General features: G+C 49.3%; 3 protein-coding genes across 9 annotated transcripts; all 3 read left to right on the forward strand.

Annotated features, from left to right (window-relative positions):
• The first annotated feature begins 1 nt into the window (after window position 1).
• LOC122371671 (mediator of RNA polymerase II transcription subunit 6-like) lies at window positions 2-4,514 on the forward strand. 4 transcript variants are annotated; one of them, XM_043348137.1, is made up of 7 exons: window positions 2-132; window positions 1,282-1,337; window positions 1,909-2,065; window positions 2,272-2,446; window positions 2,892-2,999; window positions 3,189-3,333; window positions 3,797-4,514. In XM_043348137.1, exons 2-7 carry the CDS (start codon window positions 1,322-1,324, stop codon window positions 3,904-3,906), a joined length of 711 nt encoding a protein of 236 aa, XP_043204072.1. In that variant the 5' UTR covers window positions 2-132; window positions 1,282-1,321; the 3' UTR covers window positions 3,907-4,514. The 4 variants fall into 4 exon arrangements, with proteins under 4 accessions (XP_043204072.1, XP_043204071.1, XP_043204073.1 ...); XM_043348136.1 differs by having other exon boundaries at window positions 11-149; XM_043348138.1 differs by lacking the exon at window positions 2-132 and adding an exon at window positions 139-293.
• Window positions 4,515-4,776: 262 nt separating this feature from the next.
• LOC122371673 (zinc finger protein 593 homolog) lies at window positions 4,777-8,605 on the forward strand. 3 transcript variants are annotated; one of them, XM_043348142.1, is made up of 5 exons: window positions 4,777-4,862; window positions 7,065-7,193; window positions 7,463-7,563; window positions 7,834-7,952; window positions 8,344-8,605. In XM_043348142.1, exons 2-5 carry the CDS (start codon window positions 7,098-7,100, stop codon window positions 8,487-8,489), a joined length of 462 nt encoding a protein of 153 aa, XP_043204077.1. In that variant the 5' UTR covers window positions 4,777-4,862; window positions 7,065-7,097; the 3' UTR covers window positions 8,490-8,605. The 3 variants fall into 3 exon arrangements, with proteins under 3 accessions (XP_043204077.1, XP_043204076.1, XP_043204078.1); XM_043348141.1 differs by having other exon boundaries at window positions 4,813-4,854; XM_043348143.1 differs by having other exon boundaries at window positions 4,833-4,866.
• Window positions 8,606-9,023: 418 nt separating this feature from the next.
• On the forward strand, window positions 9,024-11,017 carry LOC122371677 (calcium-dependent protein kinase 27-like). Of its 2 annotated transcripts, none has more exons than XM_043348157.1 (3): window positions 9,024-9,366; window positions 9,693-9,934; window positions 10,296-11,017. In XM_043348157.1, the coding sequence occupies exons 1-3, from the start codon at window positions 9,228-9,230 to the stop codon at window positions 10,560-10,562; spliced, it is 648 nt and encodes a 215-aa protein (XP_043204092.1). In that variant the 5' UTR covers window positions 9,024-9,227; the 3' UTR covers window positions 10,563-11,017. The 2 variants fall into 2 exon arrangements, with proteins under 2 accessions (XP_043204092.1, XP_043204094.1); XM_043348159.1 differs by having other exon boundaries at window positions 9,051-9,291.
• The last annotated feature ends 1 nt before the right edge of the window (window position 11,018 follows it).

Here is an 11,018-nt window from a genome sequence, read left to right on the forward strand (position 1 = left end):
CAGTTCGCTCGCGAAATCAAGTTTTGATTTTGGATCTCCTTGGATACGCTGCAGATTTCCTTGCATAATTTGACTATCGAATACCTCAAGCTGATAAGTAAAGTCGGCGTCTACCACTTCTCCGAAAAAAATGTGTGAGATGGCTGATGGTGAGATTTTTCTTATCATTACAGTGTCCGAAAATTTGTAGATGTGGGTGGAAACGACATCCAAATGAAAATCATTTTCCACTCTCACCTCCAGTTTTCAAGCCCAATTTTCCACTCCCAATTCCACCGAGAAGGAGCAACTGCGTGAGTGGTTGTTTTTAATCTGTCACAAATTGTAGATGAATTAATGTTATTGATCATTTCCCATTCTTTTTGGGCCTTACCTGACCGACAATTTTTCACTCTCATCCTTTTTTTGGTCAGCAATTTTCCCCTCTGACACCCAAGCAAAAATATTATTTTGGGACACTATCATTATGTTCGTAGGTAGTTAGTTAGGATTTAAAGAATATTTAGTTTTATTCTGAAATAGTTAAACTTTTTATCCCGGATCATTTTTACATGAGTCTTGGATCGGTTTATTGCCGACTCAGGTTGGGAAAGGACACCGCAGTATTGATTCTGATAAAGGTGTCTTTGTAAATTTAATTGGATATTCAATTGGATAATTGAATTGGATAGGTAGGAAATCATTGAAGCACGCCTATGTCTGCATAGAATATATTGTACAGTTAATTTTTGCACATGATCATGACATGTTCCGGCCAAACTATGTCTTGCTTACCTCCCTATTTACTGAAGGTACGGCTGTAGCGAGATTAAGCGGTATGTTTTGCACTTTTACATTTCCGATTATATCTCAGAAACTAATAGATCTACGATGAAGCCATTTTACACGATCGTGGCCGGCTTGAGAACCAACAAGTCGATCGCATTCGCGTCCTCAACACTTAAAACCTTAAGACGACGAAGATATAGCCTGAAGTACACTAAATTTTCTAGGTGCAAAACCTACCACTAAAATCCGTGAGACCTGTACAATGTACATTGACATAATTAGGTGGGCCTGTGGTACTGTCTCACAGTGAGATACTGCTCCTGCTATGCGGGCCCACTGCGACCCAGTCAACCATTTTTACTTTTTTATATTGAAGGTCACTTACAATATATTCCAGTCTATTCTGGTCAAGCTACTTAGAATGAGTTGCTTTTCTGGTCTGTGCCAGTGGGCATCTAGATGATGAACTGGTTGAGTGCACCATTGCTGTTTCTGATCACCTATCTTTTTCAGCCATTTAGACAGCAGATAAAGTGCCAATCAACTTCCAGTCATGGTGGATCAGCGTGGTAAGAATGTTATATTTTGTTAGCAGCTACTGGCTGATGGTGAAATGTGGATGCTGGGTAAAATATTTCCATTGTAGTTGCCACTCACATCAGGGGTTGGCAGATGGTGGGGCATGCCCCCTTTGGGGGTAAATGGAGCCCTTCAGCGGGGGGGGGGGGGGTAATGAGGGCCTCTGAGAAGGCATGCAATTATGTAGTTATGGAACGGGAAGGTATGGAATTTCGATAAACTAGGTTGCCAGTAATTGGGCCTGGTAGGTGGGGTTAATTGCACTGCCTGACTGGCAAAAAAGGGGCACGACCCCGGAAGACCTGCCAACCACTGCCATAAATCATGAATGGACAAACAAACAAGTGTCTGCGCATAAGCACTGCTGAGTGGTGGCAATAACTGGTCGGTAATGTTGTTTTCTAGACAACTTGTTAACCTATTATCTATTTTGCTATAGAAGTATAAATCAATAGCAAGAGTATGCTATTTTGAAACTCTATGTTTTTAGTCTTCTTGTGAAGGGTTACCAGTTGCTACCACCTACATTTGAAATGACTTGTTTGTTTGTTCCTTTGACAGATGCTCTGGGGACATCCTGGCATGACAGCACGTGGATACCGATCCTCAGTGCCAACAACGTCATGGATTACTTTGCTGAGCGCACCAACCCATTCTACGACCGCACATGCAATAATGAGGTCATCAAGATGCAGCGTATCAACCCCGACCATCTTCAGTAAGAGACAAGTTTTGAGCTGACACTGGTCCATCTGGGATGGTGATCTGATTTGTTTCACGCCAGACCATCGTAATTCGTTCCAGAGTTAGCATGTGCTGTCTTTGTCAGTGTTTACACTGGCGGATGGCCGCCGGCCTTGGTCCTGGCTATTGACCAGACGGCAGACTTGTTCCCACTTTCTAACGGTTCCCATTCGCTGGCAGTAACCTGGTGGGCCTCGAGTACACGCTGCTGCACGTGCAGGAGCCGATTCTGTACGTCATCAGGAAGGAGCACCGGCACTCGCCGAACCAGGTGACGCCACTGGCCGACTACTACGTCATCGCCGGGAAGGTGTACCAGGTGCCCGACCTGGGATCCGTCATCAACTCCCGGCTGGTGAGTCGGACCGGTCACGTCGTCACGGGGGGATCAGCTGTCCGGGCGTGTCAAGGCTGGTTGATAAGTAATGACAGAGCGTGGCTGGCTCGCAGACAGGGTCGGTTGAGGGGTTACTTGTTGGCGGAGGGCGCAGCTTTTTTGGTCCGCGCCTTCAACGCCAGGTAACGAGCGTAAGGCAATGGCCTGTATTCGGCTCGCACAGGTCTAGTGCTTATCAATGTGCTTGACGTTGAACTGATGTGAACTGAATCATCAACGCCCTCCATGCTAAATCGGTTATCTTCAATGATTGGAAAATGCATTTAGCATATTTGGCGTAATACAATTTGAGCGTCTAAATATGTCGGGAACTGGAGCCTGGATACCGGATATCACCGGGAGCTGTAATCTCTATCACCATTGGGCTGTGTCGATGCGTGACTCTGCTCGGTTCATTCGACAGACATCGTCCATCAACCACCTGCAGGAGGCTTTCAAAGAAGCACGGTCGTACGCCCGGTACCACCCTTCAAAGGGCTACACGTTTGAGTTCAAATCTCAGAATGGCCAGGTAAGGGTTTGCGTGTGTTATTTTAGTTTGAGATGCGAAGGTAGCTGGAACACCAGCTTTATGTTCGATCCCTTTGTTACACAATGACACAATTACTTGTTAATGTAGCCATCAGTATTACGTTACCGAATCGTGACCTGTCAGCGCCGAACGTCTCTGAATCTGACCTGACTGTCTCACACCGCGCAGGAGCCAGAGACGAAGAAGCGGAAGCGTGAGACGGAGAAGGAGCTGGGCTCACTGTTCCAGACGCAGCGGGTGGACATGCTGCTGGCTGACCTCGCCAGGAAGTTCCCGCCGAAGCTGCCCAACCAGCCGCCGCCGCCCAACCCAGGTGAGACATAGTACGCCGTTAGAACAGATTTTGGGAAGGAACACTGTGCTGGCATAAAAGTGTTTCTAGAAATAAATTTGTCGTTAACCGTCTCCACTTTCGTAAAAAATGTTCTATCATTTTTAATGCTTTATTATTCCTCGCTTGTATAGATATACCTACTGGAGAAAATTCGATCGTTCATTTCGACGTTTGTATGCGACGAAGCATAAGTGGCCATATCAGTACAGCGCTCTTTTTACCAAACGCTCTGGTGTCGCACCGTAGTGCTTTCGCTTGACAGTATGCGTGCACCGTGGCGTCATAGGTGACTAACAGGTGTCTCCGCTGCCCTCCCACTGACCAGCTCCCCACTGCCCTCCCTCTCCCCGATCTATTTTTGCCTACTGACTGTCCTCTCTGCTGCCCTCCCTCTCCCCGATATATCTCTGCCCACTGACCGATCTCCCCCTATTCTCCGCAGACGGCGAGGTCAAGGTGGAGCGTGCAGAGTCGGTGGCGAGCGCGGCGCCCTCGCAGGCCTCCGAAGCCAAGACCAAACCGCCGCCGGACAAGAAGCCGCGCCTTGCATGAGCGTCGATCCCTTTACCGCGTGGTTTTGGACGATGATCTCCAGACGGGATCCCTAGACTGGAGTAGGGTATTCCAGCTGGTCCTAGACGGTCCGCAGTTGACTATGGACGGTCTTCGGCCGGCGGTGGGTGTCACCAACACCAGTCCAATGAGTGTAGTCCGCGGTGGAATAAGGGTGGTTACCAGTCAACGACCAAACTAGCGAGCGTTCAGTGCAACTCTCTGGACAGCGGATGGGCGAGGTGCGTGCCTACATTCGAGCTGTGGTCACTGGTGGTCGTGTTGTGAGTCCTTTCGCGATAGTTCTCTCATGTCAGTGGCTGTTTGTTACTGCAGTGGAGGAGCATCGCCGTACCGTATGCTTGATGGAATCCATATTCGATTTTATTTCATTTCGGATGGATGTGCTCAGAAGCCCGTGAGCCCGTGAGTTTGGGTGGTTCACAGCCAAGTTCACAGCAGGCTGGAGTGTTTTTCTTGACGCTGTGTTGTTTATATCTTTAATGCTTTGTGTTGTTAAGTATGAAATGTTCTCCATGCTAACTGTACTTTATAGCCTTACGGTAAATAATGTGTGTGCCGGAGCCGAAATACAGTGTTTTCACCAATTTTATGTTACGGCGTCGGCTACGGTAGCACGTGAGAAGTAACGATGCACGACATTTATAAACCATATGATAGAATCAAAATGCCCTTACGAGGATGACAGCACATGTCGATGGCTATGGGGTGCTTCGAGCGATTCGAGCCTTGTGATCGAGGGATTCACGAAATTGATTGGCACAGATTCGCGGACATCAACTCACTGGACTCTGGAGGCGCCGCTAAGGTGGGAAGCAAGTTGCCATGGTAACAGCGGCTCGCTATTTGTTAGCTGTATTTACGCCTTTGAACACAGTTTGTCACAAAGCAGCCAGAAACGTGCGCCACGTGACTTTTGCTTGGAAGGTAGATAGGTAGGTAAGAATTATTGAATTTTAATATTTTTGGTTTCTAAAAATTGATTCTTTTTTCTCAGCAGGGTTTGGCATACACCCTGTTTTATCGTACTTCATATTTTTGGATGTTTCTGCCACTATTGATAACTGTAATTGTCATTTCCATTCCAATTGCAATCCCCTGTCAATCCCCTTGTCATTGTCGCTTTCATGTAATTTTTGTTTTTTCAATATTTGGCTGAAATAAGATGCATTTTTAAAGGAAATAGCTCACTATTAACATGGGGTTTTGGACTTGAATAGCTGTTGAGCTGAGACAAGCACAAATCAGTAGCTTTTATGGCCCAACGATCACCCGGGGCAAAGATATTCCATTTCTCGTCCAAAAAAAAGTGCCTTGCTGAATGTGTGCTTTGCAGGGGTCCATTCCCCTCTTTTACACGTAAACAATTCACTGTAAAGTGTAAAGTGTAAACTGAAAAGTTTACAACCTGTCTGAACTGTAAAGTTCTTCCTATATTATTATTAAAATAAGGCAAATATTTTTTCATAAAAAGTTGCATTTTCTTTACTGATCATTTTGAGCATAAAACCATAAATTCATTGCAAAAAATATATTTGTGAAAGTGAACTATTCCATGAAAGTGAACTATTTGAGCTTTTTCTTAACCCTTGCCGGCCGAGGGGGGTGCCGCCTTCCCCCATAGGGTTTTTTCACCATCGCTCTGAACACGCATGCGATAGCTGAAACTTAGCATACCTGACCTTTGATTCAAGCCAGATCTTTTGACACTAACTGCATTTTCGGGTCACTGACCTATGATGTCATAAGTGAACCTCTGCATAGTGCATAGTCTTCAGAGGTCGCAACTTCGCAACACCCTCACTGCCAGAGGAGCTTTCACAGGGAAATAAAACTTGTAGGACCTAGTATTAGGAGTCCCACAACTTGTATATTCCAGATTTTTCTTAAAGTTCATATGAGGTCAGGTCATTTGATCAAATTGAGCTAGCGAGTCGGGAAAGCCACCAATGGACTCAGGAAGACCTACCGAATCGAATGATATGCGACATGACCTCCTTCGACCAATTTTGTGACCTTGGGGCGCTGACCTGACCGTGACCCGAGGTCAACATCCTAAGTTGACCTCACCCAAACAAAAAGTATCATTCGACGCGCCTGAGCGAGGCAAACACGATGCTGCCAAAATCGCGCCTCTGCGGTCGTTTTTTGCGAAGTTATTGCGGTCGTTTTTTGCGAAGTTATTCACCAAAAACGGAACCGTACCTTGGGGCACTTGACCTGACCTCAGAGGTCACCGGTTGACCTAGGACTTTAAAATTGGGTAGGTATCAATCTCTGCGTCTCGTAATGGCTCACACGCTCTTTTTCCGCGCCGCGCTAGCTCCACCATGGGCGAAACGGCGTGGGGGGGGGGGTTCGTACCCGCCCCCCCCCCTCCCCTTAGCCGGCGCGTATGTAGAAAACCGATAGGTCCGGGGAGGGCTAAGTTGGTTGACCTGATCCGGTTCAGGCCATAGTCACCAGGGCAGAATACCTGTAACATGTTTCGTTTTGGTGATGTCATCGTGTGAATAGTGCACATTTTGTGAGGAAACCTCTTGAAGTATAATTGGACCTGAATGTAATGCAGGCCTGCAGCTACTAGGGAGATATTTTTCTGGAACATTGCAGGTATTCGTGTATCAGTGCTGTTAGATATTTTGATTATTAGCCAGCACCCAGGTGGGCCTCTCAGCCAACTTCGCCATGGTGGGACCTGGGGGAGGGGGGGGGACGTAGTTATTTGGCCACGCCAGATTATCTTGGAGAGCATTTTTTGACCAGGTCATCGATGAGGTCACCTGGAGGTCACCTGATGCTAAATTATCACAAATTTTGGTTCCCGATTTTGACAGCTTTCACAAATCTGCGCCATAAGTCATGAACCGACAGAGCTACAGGGCCACAAAAAAGCTCATTCGATAGCTTTTTCAGAGCTCTTATTGAGTGATGTTCTCAGATTCGACCCAAGGTCAACGGTTTGGCCTCCAGAGGGCAAAAACGCAAAGTTTGACATTTTGGCGTTACACGTGTTTTTCCTGTAAAATAACTGATATATCCATGGGAGCTGGGCACTGATGCTTGGTAGGGTAGGTTAATGGCATGCCATGAAGCAGCACACAAGGTGGAAATGACTCGCATCCTGTTTCTGACAGATTGCCAGCCCTCAGACTCTGCCCATCGCCACCATGCCAGGCCCCCAGCGGCGCAGAAAGGTTCATCACGGAGACACACATCTGAAGAAACGATGGCGGTTGCGCTGCCGTACTAAGGACCTCGATCAGGTAATGTGCCAGTGGTCTGCTGTGCGCTCTTCGTTACCTACTTCATATCGGTAGGTACTGCTCATCGCTGTCACCGGGGTAACATAACAAGTTTAAGTTGTCCACGAAGTCTAGATTTTAGCGTGTTGGTTTCAGCTTTGCATTTGTTACTAAAAAATGTTAACAGTGTTCCGCTTTCTCGTTTATGCTGGACAGTGGAAACCGATGAACAACGCCGTTCGGACGTCCCTAAAATCGAAATATAGTCATCATCGTTTTTTTAATTACAGATAGATGAAGACTTGGAGCCAAAGCAAGCAGAGAAGCTTCTTAACCAGGAACTCGATCTCGAGAAGCCTGGATTCGCTCAGTTTTACTGCGTACATTGCGCGTAAGTGTGTCCGTTTAATTCACCGATCGTTCGTGGAATCATGATGCTCACTTATAATTAATGTATTTTAATTGTCGTTTTCTAGTATATTCGATTGTTACTTGTCATTCAAAAGTCGTTCTGCTGCACTTTTCCTATTGCAGTCACTAGTTTATAGAATTTTCCTTGATTTTGTAGAAGACGTCTAATACCTAACGTTTTGTCCATACCGCACTTACCTCATTGACCAGGCTTTTCTCGTTTATAACTCCTGCTCTGCTCTTCGCCCAGGCGGCACTTTATCGATCAGAAGGCGTTGGACGACCATTTCCGCACCAAGGTGCACAAACGACGGATGAAGGCCCTGGAGGACGAGCCCTATTCGATCGCAGAGTCGGAGCGGGCTGGAGGTGAGTGCCGGCGCGCCGTCGAGGGAGGGGCAGCGCCGACAGGGAGAACCGGCGTGGGTCTGGCCGCCGTCTGCGTATTTTTGGTGTGAAATTTCTATCATGGTGGTACTCAGTTCATAAAGTTTTAATATTGTATTGACAGGAAGCGTTCCTTTAGCGGTATCTCGGTAGCAGCTACGGTGAAATGAAAAATAAGTACGATCTCGACTACAGATGCTTAGCTTCTTCGATCTTGAACCGCACCATAAGTGCTGCATTACGCTTAACGTCCTCCTTAGCTACCTCGCTTTATAAGCTTTTCTCGCCTGTCCCGTCTGTATTGTGGGCACTTCCTCGAGCTTAACCCGCTTGTGCCACGATCTGACTCCTCCCTGTCCCTGCTCCGTCACAGGCCTGGGGAGCTACGTGCCGCCCAAAAAGCGGCGAATGGAGACACTGAGACGAGAGGGCGAGGTCAGCCTGCCACAGCCCGTTCAGGAGACTGAGACTGAGACAGCCGCGGCACCACCGAACACAGAGAGCACCGAGGCCGGCTGAGGCCCGATCAGGTCCGACTGAGGTGCTGTGCTGATTGTTTACTGATGACCGCTCTTGGGTTGTTTTTGGGGGAGTTATAAGACCGGGGTGACGCGATAATACAAATGTTAATCATATTCATTTTTAATTAGTGGGACGGATCAGACCCCTCATACGCCACATAAATGAACGAGATTTTGATAAATGGAATCAAAGCACAATTTTGCAGCGATAAACGTTTGATTGTCAGTGTTGGCTATCAAATCAACTTTTATGAAAACTATACCTGTTCCGATTCCGAAACATCTATAGACCAAGAACCTCTATCGAGAGTCAAGCTATACGACAGACCACTAGTGCTTATGCTTCTAAGATACAGCGCTGGCAGACTGTGCGCCTGCGCAGCTGCAGCTACGATGCATAGATACGACTGGATGAATTTGGATCCTTTCCATTGAAAACAGCAGCAAAGGTTGCCTGCACTCTGAACTCTGAAGAATACCGTTTGTCCTCGGCACGTGTCTTACTTCACACAAAAATCAAGCATTGCAATTTCTGATGCGTGGCGATAATGCTCCTCCGGCATGTTCGACAATCAGTCATAGGATTAGTTTTTGAGTTTAGGGATTTCGGGGTGGGATGGGCTTGGGTGGGGAGCTTTTCCTTGTTTTGTCACCATTCCACTCTATAATTTGTTTTTAATGTTGGCGTCGGTGATCAGTTGAAGATTCAGTTGAAGAGGACCGCTGAAGAGCCGCGATGCCCGGCGGGCGGGGCCGCGGCTGGAGCTTTCCCCGCCACTGGATCGGCGGCCACCGCCGAGGTGTGTCTCCCGGCCCCGTCGGTCCCGTGCCGGTCCTGATCGTATCGGCCCCCTCCTGGCATAGCACGGCCCCGGGTGAGTAGCCACAGAACTGACCTCCGCAACCGCCGGGGACGGCTTGTGTCGCGGATACCTGTCGTCGGTTTCCTCATGCGTAGGCCAGCATCAGATGTCGATTTTCGACCAGTCTGGTCACTATCGTGCTCAACTATGTCTGCCTTGAGGCATCGTGCGCGTTATGGCCGTTGGGTATCGATCTGATTCGCGACGTCCTTCCATTGTCCTCGATCTTACTACTGTTACGCTGTGTATCGACCTGTTCTTCTGTCTTCTTCGTAAGCGCCTCTGTTGCGTGTCGACCTGTGAATCATTCCGGCGGTGCGACGGTTGCGTTCCGGCAGCGACGGGAACCTCGGTGATCATCCTGCCGGCTATCCAGGGCAGCGCGGCGTCGGTGGTCGATGACGCCGCGGACACGGGGCCCTCTCAGACGGTCGACCTCAGCAGCTCCCCGCAGTCCTCATCGTCAGACTCGATCGGACCGGGGCCGGAACCGGAGCCGCAGCCGGACGGCCCGACACAGCCGCTGCCGCCGCCCGCACAACCCGCCTGCCCGGAGACCCTGGACACCACTTCGTTGGCTGTGAGACTGCCCACTTACTGTTTCCTTCATGCCGTCAAATGTTAAAACTTCATAGTTGGCGTCTTTAGAAGTCCTCTGCGTACCAGGTGTTATCAGTTTTGCAATGAGGAAACGATTGCTTTGTGGGTCCTATTTTTTCATTTCGCCCTAATCGCCTTGCCCTACCCCGCCACCACATGTCTCTGACTGGTTTCTGTCCCGGCCTTACTCAGGCACATGCCTCTAATCCCGTCCTAGGAGAGTGTGTCCCCTCCCTAGCCTTGCCCCAGCTTTCTCATCCATTCCTGCCTCTTCTAATCCACTCCCCTCGACTCCACCTCCCTAACCCGTCCTCCCCCCCCCCCGCCATCTGCTGCCTCAGGCGCCGGCGCCGACCGACTCCGGCCGCGGCTCCCGTCTGTCGGTGATCACCGTCTCAGCCCCGGTACAGTGTGTCTGCGCGTTCGTGGCCGCACGCGCCCGCCGCCACTGCGCAGAGTGTCGCCGCCGACGCTGCGATTTTGCCGCCTCCAAGACGGTGGGCTACTGTGGGCTGCCGACGCTCGTGGTGGCCTGGGGAGCCTTCTGGGTGCTGATCATACTCGCGCTGGGAGGGGTGCTGAACGTGTCAGCGCCAACCGGCGGCTGAGGGACGGACTGCTGGAGACGTGTCAGCGACCAGATAGCCTGCCGTAAAGTCAGCACTGACCGGCGACTGTGGCAGTCCGCTGAGCGTGTCGGCAAGTCAGACTTCTGATCGTTCAAGCGCTGACCGGCGTCGGAGACGGTATGTCGAGAGCGTCGCTAGCATCTCGTGGGAACCGATAGGTGCACTGATAGGGAAGGCTCGGCCTCGCAATGTTGTCGGCAGAATGGTGCCGTTAGGCGTCTGAGCTGGTGTTCGGGATACGCTGTAAGATTGTGGACTGGTGCGCCCCTAGGATCGGCACTCCATATTTGTCCAGCAGGGGACTTAGGAACAGGCACGGCGCAGGACTTCTGGTAGCTGTGGATGGGCAACATTTTTAACCCCTTTTGTTTTCATTTTGAGACTTTAATGAGCAGGGTATGTGTCGGATTCATAATGAATGGCAATGAAACGCAT

This window comes from Amphibalanus amphitrite, unplaced genomic scaffold (genome assembly GCF_019059575.1).
Source record: "Amphibalanus amphitrite isolate SeventyFive unplaced genomic scaffold, NRLGWU_Aamphi_draft 001269F_arrow, whole genome shotgun sequence".
Taxonomy (NCBI): domain Eukaryota; kingdom Metazoa; phylum Arthropoda; class Thecostraca; order Balanomorpha; family Balanidae; genus Amphibalanus; species Amphibalanus amphitrite.

What these genes read in the sequence shown, in the direction of transcription:
- LOC122371671 (XM_043348137.1), top strand. An exon ending in TCAAATCTCAGAATGGCCAG is followed by an intron (nt 3,000 to 3,188) that starts GTAAGGGTTTGC and finishes CACACCGCGCAG; the next exon opens with GAGCCAGAGACGAAGAAGCG. An exon ending in GCCGCCGCCGCCCAACCCAG is followed by an intron (nt 3,334 to 3,796) that starts GTGAGACATAGT and finishes TATTCTCCGCAG; the next exon opens with ACGGCGAGGTCAAGGTGGAG.
- LOC122371673 (XM_043348142.1), top strand. Translation starts at nt 7,098, where the DNA reads ATGCCAGGCCCCCAGCGGCGCAGAAAGGTTCATCACGGAGACACACAT. An exon ending in GTACTAAGGACCTCGATCAG is followed by an intron (nt 7,194 to 7,462) that starts GTAATGTGCCAG and finishes TTTTAATTACAG; the next exon opens with ATAGATGAAGACTTGGAGCC. An exon ending in AGAGTCGGAGCGGGCTGGAG is followed by an intron (nt 7,953 to 8,343) that starts GTGAGTGCCGGC and finishes GCTCCGTCACAG; the next exon opens with GCCTGGGGAGCTACGTGCCG.
- LOC122371677 (XM_043348157.1), top strand. Translation starts at nt 9,228, where the DNA reads ATGCCCGGCGGGCGGGGCCGCGGCTGGAGCTTTCCCCGCCACTGGATC. An exon ending in CTGGCATAGCACGGCCCCGG is followed by an intron (nt 9,367 to 9,692) that starts GTGAGTAGCCAC and finishes GCGTTCCGGCAG; the next exon opens with CGACGGGAACCTCGGTGATC. An exon ending in TGGACACCACTTCGTTGGCT is followed by an intron (nt 9,935 to 10,295) that starts GTGAGACTGCCC and finishes CTGCTGCCTCAG; the next exon opens with GCGCCGGCGCCGACCGACTC.